The 14542-nt window shown below is 39.8% G+C and overlaps 1 protein-coding gene across 1 annotated transcript in view; it reads left to right on the top strand.

Moving 5' to 3' along the window:
• Nucleotides 1-14542, top strand: part of LOC139443967 (ryanodine receptor-like) — a 203752-nt gene that overhangs the window by 162997 nt on the left and 26213 nt on the right. Inside the window, exons 88-99 of the mRNA XM_071224857.1 lie at nt 452-508; nt 2213-2325; nt 3078-3171; nt 4526-4693; nt 5192-5263; nt 8636-8735; nt 9199-9278; nt 10227-10303; nt 10776-11013; nt 11500-11628; nt 12738-12842; nt 12961-13042. Of these exons, the coding sequence (XP_071080958.1) occupies nt 452-508; nt 2213-2325; nt 3078-3171; nt 4526-4693; nt 5192-5263; nt 8636-8735; nt 9199-9278; nt 10227-10303; nt 10776-11013; nt 11500-11628; nt 12738-12842; nt 12961-13042 (1315 nt within the window). The remainder of the gene's footprint in view (nt 1-451; nt 509-2212; nt 2326-3077; nt 3172-4525; nt 4694-5191; nt 5264-8635; nt 8736-9198; nt 9279-10226; nt 10304-10775; nt 11014-11499; nt 11629-12737; nt 12843-12960; nt 13043-14542) is intronic.

The raw sequence follows: 14542 nt of genomic DNA, 5'->3' as shown, positions 1-14542 counted from the left end.
CATAACCAATGTCATGTTGGCAGTAAACACTAAGTTACATATTTACGAACATAACCACGTTTAGTTGATAGAAGACCAAAAGATACAAATATGCACCAACATTACCCATCTTATGATTGTAGAATAGACTAAATATATCAATACTTACAGGGCAATTGATGGTTGACAATTAAAAAAGTCAATGCCAAAGGACAATTTATCTAAAATATCCACCAAAATGGATTGAATAGGGCATACATAGGCAAAATAGTGATTCTAATTATGTGAATAGATCACTGTAAACCAGTGATGATACCAGGTGTTCGCAAACACTAACCACACCCAATGTACCCGTATGCCAAGTCCTACTGGTAGAAAGGTCCAAGGGAGAGTTTTGTTATGTTGCATCATGGTAGATAGAGTATGAGGGCAGTGAGTAGAGGTAGGTCTGAGATGATACTACCTGTTCTAGGTGGAGAATCCAGCAATGGCTGTTTTGGAGAGGAAGAGACAAACACACCATGGACACGTTTGTAGAACTTGATCCTTGAACCCCCGCTCCAAGCTTTTATGCTTGACATATATATCAGCAATGACCTTCTTGGAATTCTCACACAATATGATTGCCTGTGTTGATTGCTTGGGGTACAGCAATGATATGTTGTCATGGAGCTCATGTGTATGGTGTTCACCTGTGTTATTTATTGCTTGGGATACTGTGGTGGCCTCCTGGCACTTGTATGTATGACATATGCCAGTGTTAACTGCTTTGGATATTGAAATGACCTTTCATAGTACTGATTCATATGGTATTCACCTGTGTTAACTGCTTTGGATATTGGAATGACCTGACATGGTATTTATTCATATGGTATTCACCTGTTAACTGTTTTGGGTATTGAAATGACCTTACATAGTACTCATTCATATGGTATTCACCTGTATTAACTGCTTGGAATATTGCAAAGATCTTCCTCAGTACTCATTCATTGGTATTCAAGTATGTTAAATACTTGGAATATTGCAAAGATCTTCCTCAGTACTCATTCATTGGTATTCAAGTATGTTAAATGCTTGGAATATTGCAAAGATCTTCGTCGGTACTCATTCATATGGTATTCAATTATGTTTAACTGCTTGGAATATTGCAATGAAATTAAATGGTATGTACAATTTCATATGTATGACAATTGCCATTGTTGATTGCTTGGGATACTGCAATGACCTTTCATGATGATACTCATTATATTCTATGATTGGATTACACTAGTGCCTTCCGTGATTGTCACAGATTGTCACTCATGTTAATGTAAGGGGATTTAGTTTGTAAGAAACACACAATGTATGATTACATAACTTTGTCTCAAGTATGAAGATTTGTTTTCAGCTTCCTACAGTGGTTCGTGACTAATTTATAGTTAATGTACTATTATTCTGCAGAAAATAAAACTGGCTTAGGAGAAGAAGGAATAAGATCTGAAATTGTAAATTACAGGATTTTGTGTGAATATTCTCTGGTAAATGTCAACTCCTGACCTGTGGTTAAGCCTACTGGCTGGGTTTTGTCTGGAAAAGTATTCTGTAGAAACGGCAAACTCACTGACTTTGTGTTTGTATTGAAATGAGGTGTTCTTTGTATAAAGATAGGATATTCTTGTTCCTATTTCAGATAAACCAAAGTATTTCTTAGCAAGTCATTTAAGATATCTTAATTGACTTTTCAAAATACATTTTCCACAATAACCTCTCATGATTCACCAGTGCAAACTTGACCTTCTATAACACTGAAAGTGTATCACCAGGAACTAACTCAACGTCTGCTTCCCTAGCATGACCCATGCCTTCACTATCAGTTGATTTTATGAAACCTCAACACTTTAGTGAACATCTATAAATACTTTTGTTTGTTTTTTTTATGATGAAGGAAGAACTCTGACATGATGAATTGCCATCATACAAGATCTTGGGGAAAATTTAATTATTATAATTTTGTGAAAAGTTATATAGACAAATAATTAATATTTACTGAATCACTGAATAAAAATATTAATGTATTTTTAAGCGTTGATAAATCTGTACAAGCTGAATGTCATGACCTCAGCATTAAGGTTGTTTTACATTATAGAAATACTATTATGTTTTTACCCCAATATTCGGTGCCTAAGAGCTAATGTTATGTTCATTTGATCAGGTGATTTCAGCTTGGTGACATTGAAATGATTTTGTGTCCTAGGTTGAGCACCCCCACCTTGGTTTGAAGAGTGCTTGGAAGAAGGTGATTTCGTCTCAGAGGAAGAGGGCTGTCATGGCATGCTTCAGAATGATACCTCTTCACAGTCTGCCCAGGTACTTTTTCAGTTCCCATGTATGGATTCCGGGATAGAATTGATCCCCATGAAGGTATACTGGTTGAAAAGATACCAAATGGGTTGCATCGTCAGCCTTGTTGACTTGTATGGTTGATTGTGTGTCATTATATCCTGACAGTGTCTGGTCCAATTTTGATTGTTTACAGGTCGTGGCCATATGGAAGGAATATTGCTGAGTGTGGAATTAAACAATAAACAAACTTCTGCAGTTTCAGAAAGACCATGTTTACTCAAAGTAGGGGTGTGATGTCTTGTTTCTTTGTTATTTATTGACCCAATCATCAACATTCAAGCTGCATGATGGAGGCCTGTTAATAATCAAGCCTGGACCAGACGAACCAGTGATTTATATTCTGAGCAACAGTGGCACAAAATAAAGCAAGTCCCTGAGTCTGACCAACTAATCCTTTAAATTGCCTCACAATTGCAATACTTACAATAGTATCAGTACTTAAGATGACCTCCTGCTGGTAGTTTTGTAGGGTACTGCTACAAATTATCACAAGGTCTATAACAATGCATGATTTTTTTGTGTTACAAAGAGATTGGAGTTAAAAAGGTTTCACTGTTTGGAATTGTTTGTGGTGTTAATTATGTGTCAGTTCTTATTTACATGCTCAGTTTGAAGTTAAGTTATGTGAGTATTGGTTGGTGACTTTTGAAAAGTGATTGGCTTTCCGACTAAAAGTAATGCTTTAAGCAGGTTATTGTATGTAACCTCTCCCACAGACATCGTGCCATCAACTTGTTCCTGAAATCCTACAAGAACCTGTGGCTAGAAACGGAGGAACTGGACAAGAACATCCTCATCACAGACCTTACAGTGAGTACTTGGGTTTAAAATTCATCTGAATTTTCAAGATGTAATATTGTTGATTGGTTGTATGATCTGTATGCCATGATGTAATATTGTTGATTGGTTGTATGATCTGTATGCCAATATTTCTTCATTACAAACCTTCATTTGATTGCACTTCCCTTTGGAAAACCTTTAAAATACTGGCAGTATTGTGGATGCAGTAGGTTCTGAACCACAATTTCCTCATAGCAAATATTAATGTATGTATCTGGATGTATTTCTTTTCGCAAATTCCATACTGTATTGGAATCACTGGCTGACAATATGGTGTAGTGTTCATTCCAGGGTTGCAGCATTGCCACACCTTTTTCGATAATAATGCAATAATTATTACCCAGTGCAGCAGTGGGTGCATGGTCTCCAATACAACAGAATCTTGTCACCTTAGTGTTATGACTGTTAATGTTCATTAACAATGAATTATATAACACTGTAAGTAGCTCTGTTGCAGAGGCTTTTTGATTGGCTTGTGTCATTAGCATTGAAAAGATTGGCTTACGCTAATATGGGTAAAATTTTATCCCCGTTCATCAGAAAATCATGGACAAAACATGGACATAGTGGTAGTTTATAGAATTTTAAGATGCAAATTTATTTTTCACTGATACAAATAACGGAATGACAGTCAAGACTCTCTCATTCATGAATTTGGAGATCAGCTCAATTACAGCTCTGTTGGAGAAACATCATCCCTGACAGACAGCTTATTCCTTGAGAAGTGGTTGGCTTTATTTCCTTAACTGGTTTTTACAGAAATAGGAAATTTATCACTAAGCACAAGAAATCAAATTCAATGATGAATAGACCGTCTAATTTCTTAAAAGCTCGCATACAGTGTCACACCATGCTTAGAGTACAGACGACCCCACATTTTCGGTTTCCTTTTTGTCAACTAGAATAAACACTGATGATAAATGTAGTTGGTTCTGAACCATTGTTTCCTTTTTAGATATTTTACTGTGAATTTTGGGTGTAGTTTCTTCTGAAGTATCCCAATTCAACTGAAGTATGCTCCAAATATCACCTGTTGTTTTGCAGAATAATGACTGAGAATTGGCAATATACAGGATGTAATATGTTCTGGTGAATGTGTTTCAACTTGTAGGTATCTAATTCTGAATAATATGAATTTGATTCAGGATAGAATTGGATGTATTTGATTCAGAGGAAAAAGGATGTACTTGAATCTGAACAAAAATGGATGTATTTGATTCTGAACAAAATGGATGTGTTTGATTCTGATTAAAAATCTCAACTAAATCTCCTTTGGATATGACTTTATGAAATGGGGTGATCACAAGTATATATGACAATGCAGCAAGCCAGTGAGAAGGATGATGAAGGGGAGAAGAAGGAGGAGGAAGAAGTTAAACCAGACCCTCTGTCTCAACTTATCACATGTCTCAGCCGTGCTGCAACCAAGGAGCAGCAGAGCAGCCTACCAGAAGATCCCCTGTACATGTCCTATGCTGAAATCATGGCCAAGGTCAGTACCAGCCTTTGGCTCAATGGAATACTGTCTATGTAGACATCAAGCTACTTTTCTGTTTAGGCTAGACTTTCAAAATGGTTCAACAAATCTAAAAATATTTAAAATACTACCGGTATTATTATGATGGATGGGAGGTAACTCTGAACTTGTTTCTTTCCATATTCCTCGAGCCCTTACATTTTTCTTTTACTTTTACCCACTTCACATTTTTAGGACATTAAAGAAATATATTCGAAATTGGAATTTACAAAATTCTTTTACGACCTACCAAACTTAATTTTAGTCCAAAAAGTTGTAAACCCCAAAATAGAAAACCTGGTCCTTGATCATGACATGAGAAACCTTCATTTGAAAAATTAGTGTCTCCAGAGTTTCTAGGACAAATTATAGTCAAACATATTACTGATTGGACATGACATGATGGCTACATGTGAATCTATGGAATAAGATGGTAAATGTGTTCATTACCGAGTTGTATGTTTGTCTGGACAGAGCTGCAGTGGTGAGGATGATGACGATGATGACGATGGAGGGGAGGATGAGGGTCCAGGTCCGTCCTTCGAGGTGAGATAGCACGTGGTCACCTGCACCCTACACTCATACATCTAGATCTACTTCAAACCACAGCGCTTACAGGCTCACTTAAACATTCCAGCATTCACTATTTGTTTAGTACATGTTTTTTGCAGTTCCACAACAATCATAACTTGCTGTAAAATGACATTAACTCTATGAAATTCTGCATTTTGATAAGTGAAACCAATTCAGCAACAGCTGCCATATACAAACAAACAGTTTTTAAAGCATTAAGTTAATATTGATTTATGAATGAAACAAGAGTTTCTAGAAATTAAACAGTGAGTAGCAACTGTTTTAGGGGATGAACATGGAAAGTTCTTCATGACTAGTGTTTCTCATACTGTTGGCTTATTAACTTGTTTGTTTTTCTTAGTATGTAGGAGTCTTAGTTTGAGGGGGTTGGGTTGGCGGGAGTTGGGTCTTATAGTCCTGAGAGTGATCCAGTAGTTGATCTGCTGACATGTCTCATGTTGTCTGTCACATATTTGGGTTAACTGAAGGATTTTGACCGCTGTTGTGGTCATCAAGAAACCCCTCTTACAAGTTCAAGAACATTCCTTTCACAATTCAAATAGTGTAAACAATATTATTTTCGATTGAGGTTATATGTATATTTATGTACCTAATCAGATGTTAGATCTGGTAATAATGTCTGACATCGATAAGAAAAACTATAACATATGGCATCTTTAAATTACCAGCTCTCTCTTCATAATTCATAACTACCTGTTCATAGACGTTGTTAATATTAATTACCAGAAGTATTCAATCATAATATGTGGGTCAGGGGCGGTGGGTTAGCCAAGTGGTTAAAGTGTTTGCTCATCACACTGAAGACCAAGGTTCTATTTCCCACATGAGTACAATATGTGAAACCCATTTTCTGCTGTTGGACTGTCATTATTTGTCTGGAATATTGCAAAAAGGGATTAAAAAACCTTCTTTGTTCACTCACTATGTATAAGCACTCCGTGCCCTCCAAATCAACTATTAATAAAATACTCGAAGGTCAAATAACTATTTCCCTGAGCAATGAAGAATATTAACACTATATTGATAATGAAGTTTTCTTTAAAAAAATAACCTTAAGATGAATTTTGAAACATATTAGCTGAAATGAAGAGAAGAGGCTGCATAATGTGTGGTTAAGTTGAAATAACCTTAGAAGTGTTTGTACTTTCTTGTTGAGTCAATAATTGTTTCAGGCAACAGAAAACATTTTTATTCACATGTGTGAGCTTGGCTTTGACAAACCTTGTAATGCAGAGATTTGTGAAATGAATGAATATTAACGTCTCTATTCTCACCACCTAACCAAAATCTCTCTGTTACAAGCATTTTTGAATATTTCTTGGTGCGGTGATGCTTAAGTATTGCATTGCATTTTGATTCAGCAAGGTCCATGCTTTACGTGGAACTCCATGGTGCTTTTAATCATCAACACTGCATCTGCATATAATCAGCTGTAGAATGTAGGGTCTCAAATATGATTTGAAACCCCAGCAATATTAAAGACTGCTATGAGGATGGTACCAACCACCATCATTGTAGTTATGAGTGAACCTTGGACATAGAACTGATACTTTAAGTGAATCAATGTGAATATTTCACGAAAATACACAAAGTGAACCAATGTGAATATTTGAGTACATCTAATTTTGCTGTTTGCATCAGATCAAACTGGATTTGTTAAAGGTACTACTAGCTCTGCTGCAATTCAGATGTAATGTTAACTGTTGTTCATGTTCAATATTTGTGGTAGAAGACACTTTCACTTCATAGAAACCTAGAGAATGCTAGTGCTCCTCTGATTGAGCTGCAACTGTTAAGTCTGTTTTTGGCTGTGTAGTAAAGATTTTCAGTTGTTTATCAGAAACAAGGCGAGATACCTGTAATGACGTAGTCATTCATAAATGCTATTTTAATAATTTTGTGTGTAAATTCAACAAAGTAGACATAATGTAAGAAATATATACACATGTCCTGATACAGAATTATCTTTATTATTTTAATTCAGTGTTACATTTTTTAAATCATTGATCAACGGTAAAGTTTTTATTTCGACTAAGTGTAGAGAGAAGAAATTGATTTAAAAACTTTGATAAAATTGTGTGGTGAGTTAGGAGATTAATGTGACTGTCATGTGATCCCACTCATAATGTGCCCTGCCCACAGTATACACAGCTTTGTGATAATCTGCTGTCAGCAATATCCTCGCACCGTGTATACCCCTACCTGCCCCTGTATGGTGCTGTAGTTCCTAGATAGCCCTTAGATCTGTTTGTGGTGGATTGTATTGTGCTATATAGACGTATACCTGTACTGCACTCATAATACATGTATATATACACCAGCATCATATATCATATATACTATATATTTAAGACATATATACTGCCATAGTAGAAACAGGAGTTTGTTGCTGAGAAACATGTATTTTTCAAATGAACATAATATTTTCATGATAATTCCATGTTTTTATAATTTTTTACTTTATATGTGTCTTTTATGAATTAAGTACAACTTGTTTTGAATTTTGTTGAAAATGTTTGCACTTTCTTAACTGACTGAAGATTTAATGTAAATATATGCACATGCATTATATATTCTTTCGGTACTGGTTTTGACAAATTTTCAGCATTTTTAAATAAAAATATTGTAACTGTCACTGCCTTTTATTTTTTTATGATATTTTTTTATGCAATGGAATTTTGTAAAATTACAACCTAATGTTTCTGTAGATATTCATATAGTAGCACTATCACAGTTGTTAAGACATCCTTTTTTCCTTGTCGCTGTCATTATTGTCAGTAACTGTTTCTGTTCAATCTGTACTAGGAAATCGATTTATGAAAACTATCAAAGTAGAATTTCAGATACATTTAAGATGTTCAAATTTAAGTAATTAATCAATGTTTTAATATATTTACATCAGTGATCATATGGAATGAAATTAAATTTAAAAAATTGAAAACATTAATGAATAATATTGTAAATTTGTTTTAGACTTTTTAAAGTTGTGAAGATACACAGAAGCTGTATTCCTACAACTAATATTACAAAATGGCTTGATATAAAGTATGATTAGTAAATGTTTTAAAAGGAAAACTAGACACTTCTATCATTTCCATCACCATCATCATCAACACTGTGTACTTTGATTTGGCACCAGTAGTGAATGACAATACATGGAGTTGCACTGGAGGGTGTAGCCAGTCGGTAGCCTAGCCACTAGTGAATGCTGTAGTCCTTACTCTGCATGGTCACAAGTCAGGGATTCCTCCTGTGTTCCTGCCACTGATGATGATGAAGATGCTTCTCCACCTGTCTAAATGTGTGGTTGTTGTATGTATTTAGGAGCAGGAGATGGAGAAGCAGAAACTGTTGTCGGAACAGTCGCGGCTGGCTGACCGCGGTGCTGCTGAGATGGTGCTTCTGTATATGGGTGCCAGCAGAGGTAGGTCCTGTGTTGTGTCATTGCTTGTTGTGACCATCAGTTGTAGTGACCTTTAATATTCTGAGGCAGTGCCTGAGAGTTTGGTTAGGGACAGAATATATTCTCTCTTACTTCTCCAATATTTGTAGGACCCAACACACATCAGGATATTTAGTGACTATTTCATATTTTTTTGTGAGAAAAAAGCAGCCATTCAAGTATTTTCTTGAACTTGTTAAAAATAGATCTCATATTTTCTTAAAATTAGTATAAATCCCAGAATTACCCTAGAACGTCATTTGCTTGGTCGCAACTATACTGACAGGTTAACCCAGGATTTCGCGATCCATTATCCCAGGTCGTAAGCAACACTGATGAAGATGAGGTTGTTTTTCCATGTGACCTTGGCCACATTTCACAAAGTGATCATGGCGCTGAGACGATCATAACTCCCATACTTTAACATAGAACTCTGTTCATCCAGGGGAACTCGGACCTATGGTGACCAATACTATCGAGCTAGGCATCTCGCTGCTCAGGGGTGGCAATGTGGATGTGCAAAAGGTGAGTTGTGTCCTAACTGATTGTTTCAGTGTGTGGATCCCTGTGGGAAGTACAGGTTAGAGTTGTGCGACTTAGTGGATCAGGTGGTCAGGCTTGGTGACTCCGTTCAAAATAACAATCACTGGTTTGTCAGGTTCAGACTTAATCATATGTAGGCTGCCATCATACAGATGGAATATTGCATAGTGCAGTGTTAAATAATAAAAATTCAGTGTATAGACTGACAAATCAATTAAAACATGTAAGAAAGAGATGAAAGACCAATATAGAATTCTGAGAGATATTTTATTATGAAATGCTGCATGACAATGATATTTTCTTCTCTCTTTTTTGGGGTCTATTCTTTCAATTAGTAAAAATATTTGGTACCCTCCAGTTGCAGGGTTATTTCTTTTACATAACATTTGTCAGCTTCAAATGTAGTTTATGTCACAGAACAATCCTTACAAGCTCCCACCGCCTCTAAGCAACTTTCCTAATTGTGGCTACGGTGTCATAGGGCCAGCTCCCACTGTAATGTAGAATAAGTCCTCTATGGACAAACAGCTCCCGCTGTTCTTCCAAATTCCTATTAAGGCACTGTGGTAGCAGCTCCTGCTGCTCTTGGTTAAGCTTATCCATAGGTACTGCCACAGTGTCGTATTAGTCAGCTCCCACTGTAATGTAGAGTAAGTCCTCGTAGATCAACAGCTCCTCTGTCCTGCAGAATTCTATAGGACACTGTAGTAGCAGCTCCTGTTGCACTTTGTTTTAAAAAGTATTCTCTATTTAGTAGCTCCCGCTACAACCACATAGCCCTTTTGTAGCTGTAACACTGTATTATTTCTTACTACCTTTTGGTAGTATTTTGTAACTGTAGAGGCCCCCAGTGTCCCAAATAAAGACTGTCTGTTTTACATAAATATACAGAAAATTATATAAGTTAATTTTCAAACAATATATTTTCAGAAAATGTTGCAACATTTGAAGGACAAGAAAGATGTGTCCTTCTTTACCTCAGTGGCTGGTTTGATGCAGCAGTGCAGGTGGGTAGCACTTCCTCTGTGTCTTGCACCAGTGCTCATAATGTCAGTCACTGGTATACAGGTCTGTGAAACCAGTAGTATGTATCGGTATCTGATGTTCTGCTGAGTATTGAGTCACCCACCAAGTGTATTAGGGTGGCAGGGTAGCCTTGTGGTTAAAGTGTTTACTCGTCATGCCAAAGACCTGGGTTCGATCCCCACATGGGTAAAATCCCTGATAGGGTAATGTCATAGTCACTCACTCACTCACCAAGTGTGTGACTTTTGATCACTTTTAAGGTTTTCTAGTTACCTTGAGAATTTGTCTTATAAGAATCATCACATCCATGGTCAGTTTTATGAGACTCAAGAAGGATGTTTTGAATTCCCATGCTTGCCACATATGTCATTGATAAAAAATAAATAATATATTTTTGCCATGGAAAGCTTCAACAAATCCTCCTTCTGTCTATAATCCTGCAACCATTTCCAGTGTTCTTGACCTTGATGCGTTTGAACGAACCAACAAGGCGGAGGGTCTCGGGATGAGTACGGACGTAGCTGCTGCAGACAAGAACGATGCTGAGTTCACCTGTAAATTGTTCCGCTTCCTCCAACTGATGTGTGAAGGTCATAACCTGGAGTTCCAGAACTACCTGCGCACCCAGGCTGGCAACACCACCACCGTCAACATCATCATCTGCACAGTAGACTACCTGCTCAGACTCCAGGTAGGTGGTGCAGATGTGTTCTGATTGAAAAGGGTTTGGCATTGTGATGGGAAGGGGTGGTTTATGGATGATGTGATCTCAGTCAACATCATCAGCAGTGTAGGCTTGTTCCTTGGACTCCAGGCCAGTGGGACATTGATCCTTCAGATCAGATGTGTTCTGAACAGCTAGGCTTTGCAGTTGAAAATATTTGAATCCTATATATTTATCACATATATTTGTCAGTGGTTCTGGTATTTTGATGTAAGATAAGATACAGTTCTTTTTCGTTTTGAAGTCAGGATTTGATGGATTATGTACAGAATGTTTTTGAGAACCTGGATTTTTTTGTTCATTTGGTTTGGATCATGAAGAAAAGGTATTGTGCATTTAGATATCCATCTGAAATTAATTCAAAAAGTATATTGCAAAAGTAAACATTGTATGAGGTTAACAGATCCAAGACCCAAGGCAACAAACTTGATGTTTTACCTCTGTTGGTTTCAGGAATCCATCATGGATTTCTACTGGCACTACTCAGGGAAGGATGTCATTGATGTTGCTGGCAAGGAGAACTTCTGTCGTGCCATCATGGTTGCCAAGCAGGTCTTCTGCACACTCTCTGAATACATTCAGGTGAGACATGATAATACTTTGAGACAGACAGGTGAGACATGCAGGTGAGACAGGACTAGACAATGAGACAGTCAGGTGAGCTATGATGACTCTATGAGAAAGTCAGGTGAGACATGCAGGTGAGACAGGACTAGACAATGAGACAGTCAGGTGAGCTATGATGAGACTATGAGAAAGTCAGGTGAGACATGCAGGTGAGACAGGACTAGACAACGAGACAGTCAGGTGAGCTATGATGAGACTATGAGAAAGTCAGGTGAGACATGCAGGTGAGACAGGACTAGACAATGAGACAGTCAGGTGAGCTATGATGAGACTATGAGAAAGTCAGGTGAGACATGCAGGTGAGACAGGACTAGACAATGAGACAGTCAGGTGAGCTAAGATGAGACTATGAGAAAGTCAGGTGAGACATGACTAGACAATGAGACAGTCAGGTGAGCTATGATAAGACTATGAGAAAGTCAGGTGAGACATGCAGGTGAGACATGACTAGACAATGAGACAGTCAGGTGAGACATGATGAGACATGCAAATAAGGACTGACAAGATAGTGAGATAGTCAGGTGAGACATGATGGGACAGGACTAGACAATGAGACAGTCAGGTGTGACATGATGAGACTATGATAAAGGCAGGTGAGACATGACTAGACAATGAGACAGGTGAGCCATGATGAGACTATAAGATAGACAGGTGAGCCATGATGAGACTATAAGATAGTCAGGTGAGACATGATGCGACAGTCAGGTGTAACATGATGGACTATGAGAAAGTCAGGTGAGACATGACTAGACAATGAGACAGGTGAGATAAGATGAGACAGACAAATGAGTCACGACTAGACAGTGAGAAAGTCAGGTGAGACATGCAGATGAGACACGACTAGACAGTGAGATAGTCAGGTGAGACATGACCACACAGGGAGATAGTCAGGTGAGACACGACCACACAGGGAGAAAGATGAGACGTGATCAGACAACAAGATGTAGTTTGATCAATCTGTTTAATTTCGATAAAACATATCTGTAGGGGACAGATGCCTCTCAATATAACATGATTCACGTGGGCACCAGACAATTGCTAATGTGCTGTTATTCTTGTTCCAGGGTCCTTGCTCTTTGAACCAGCTGGCTCTAGCTCACAGTAGGCTGTGGGATGCTGTTGGAGGCTTCCTCTACATCTTCTCCCACATGCAGGACAAACTCTCAAAGGTGGGTAACACTAGCAATCAGAGGCTTGGTTGTTCCCGTGGGGGACATGTGCCTGGGTGTATTGTTATCGGGGGACATGGCTGATCAGTTCACGAGGGCTGTATGACTTCTGTTCCAGGACCCTGATCAGCTGGACCTGTTGAGGGAGTTCATGAAGCTGCAGAAGGATATGATGATCATGTTGCTGTCCATGTTGGAAGGTGGGTAGTAGTAGGACCTTGTATAATGGGGCCTGTTATAGTGGTGGAGTGGGAGGGCCTTTTATGGTGGAAGAGTGGGAGGGCTTTTTCTAGTGGTGGAGTGGGAGGGTCTGGTACAGTTGGGGAGTGAGAGGGCCTGGTACAGTGGGGAAGTGGTAGGGCCTTTTATGGTGGTGGAGTGGGAGGGCCTGTTATAGTGGGGGAGTGGGAGGGTCTGTTAAAGTGGGGGAGTGGGAGGGCCTGTTATAGTGGTGGAGTGGGAGGGTCTGGTACAGTTGGGGAGTGAGAGGGCCTGTTATAGTGGTGGAGTGGAAGGGCCTGTTATAGTGGTGGAGTGGAAGGGCCTGTTATAGTGGTGGAGTGGAAGGGCCTGTTATAGTGGTGGAGTGGAAGGGCCTGTTATAGTGGGGGAGTGGGAGGGTCTGTTATAGTGGTGTAGTGGGAGGGCCTGTTATAGTGGTGGAGTGGGAGGGTCTGTTATAGTGGGGGAGTGGGAGGGCCTGTTATAGTGGTGGAGTGGGAGGGCCTGTTATAGTGGTGGAAGTGGGAGGGTCTGTTATAGTGGTGTAGTGGGAGGGTCTGTTATAGTGGTGGAGTGGGAGGGTCTGGTACAGTTGGGGAGTGAGAGGGCCTGGTACAGTGGGGGAATGAGAGGGGCTGGTATAGTTGGGGAGTGGGAGGGGCTGGTACAGTGGGGGAATGAGAGGGGCTGGTATAGTTTGGGAGTGGGAGGGGCTGGTATAGTGGGGGTATGAGAGGGGCTGGTATAGTTGGGGAGTGGGAGGGGCTGGTACAGTGGGGGAATGAGAGGGGCTGGTATAGTTGGGGAGTGGGAGGGGCTGGTATTGTAGGGGTATGAGAGGGGCTGGTATAGTTGGGGAGTGGGAGGGGCTGGTATAGTGGGGGTATGAGAGGGGCTGGTATAGTTGGGGAATGGGATGGGCTGGTATAGTGGGGGTATGAGAGGGGCTGGTATAGTTTGGGAGTGGGAGGGGCTGGTATGAGAGGGGCTGGTATAGTTGGGGAGTGGGAGGGGCTGGTATAGTGGGGGTATGAGAGGGGCTGGTATAGTTTGGGAGTGGGAGGGGCTGGTATAGTGGGGGTATGAGGGGCTGGTACAGTGGGGGAGTGGGAGGGGCTGGTATAGTGGGGGTTTGAGAGGGGCTGGTATAGTTGGGGAGTGGGAGGGGCTGGTATAGTTGGGGAGTGGGAGGGGCTGGTATAGTGGGGGTATGAGAGGGGCTGGTATAGTTGGGGAGTGGGAGGGGCTGGTATGGTGGGGGAACGAGAGGGGCTGGTATAGTTGGGGAGTGGGAGGGGCTGGTATAGTGGGGGTATGAGAGGGCCTAGTATAGTGGGGCCATTATATTGGGATCAGGTGGCTCTGTGACTTGGTTGATTGCATGTCATCATGCCCAAATGGTGTGGATTGTTAGTCTTGCTGGTCACTGGCTTGCCAGACTTGGGTATTTACAGGCTGCTGGGATATAGCTGGGATAT

This window comes from Haliotis cracherodii, unplaced genomic scaffold (assembly GCF_022045235.1).
Source record: "Haliotis cracherodii isolate W230 unplaced genomic scaffold, xgHalCrac1.p SCAF_5, whole genome shotgun sequence".
In the NCBI taxonomy this organism is placed as follows: domain Eukaryota; kingdom Metazoa; phylum Mollusca; class Gastropoda; order Lepetellida; family Haliotidae; genus Haliotis; species Haliotis cracherodii.
The sequence above is the reverse complement of the archived record's forward strand: the minus strand, read 5'-3'. Positions and strand labels throughout refer to the sequence as shown.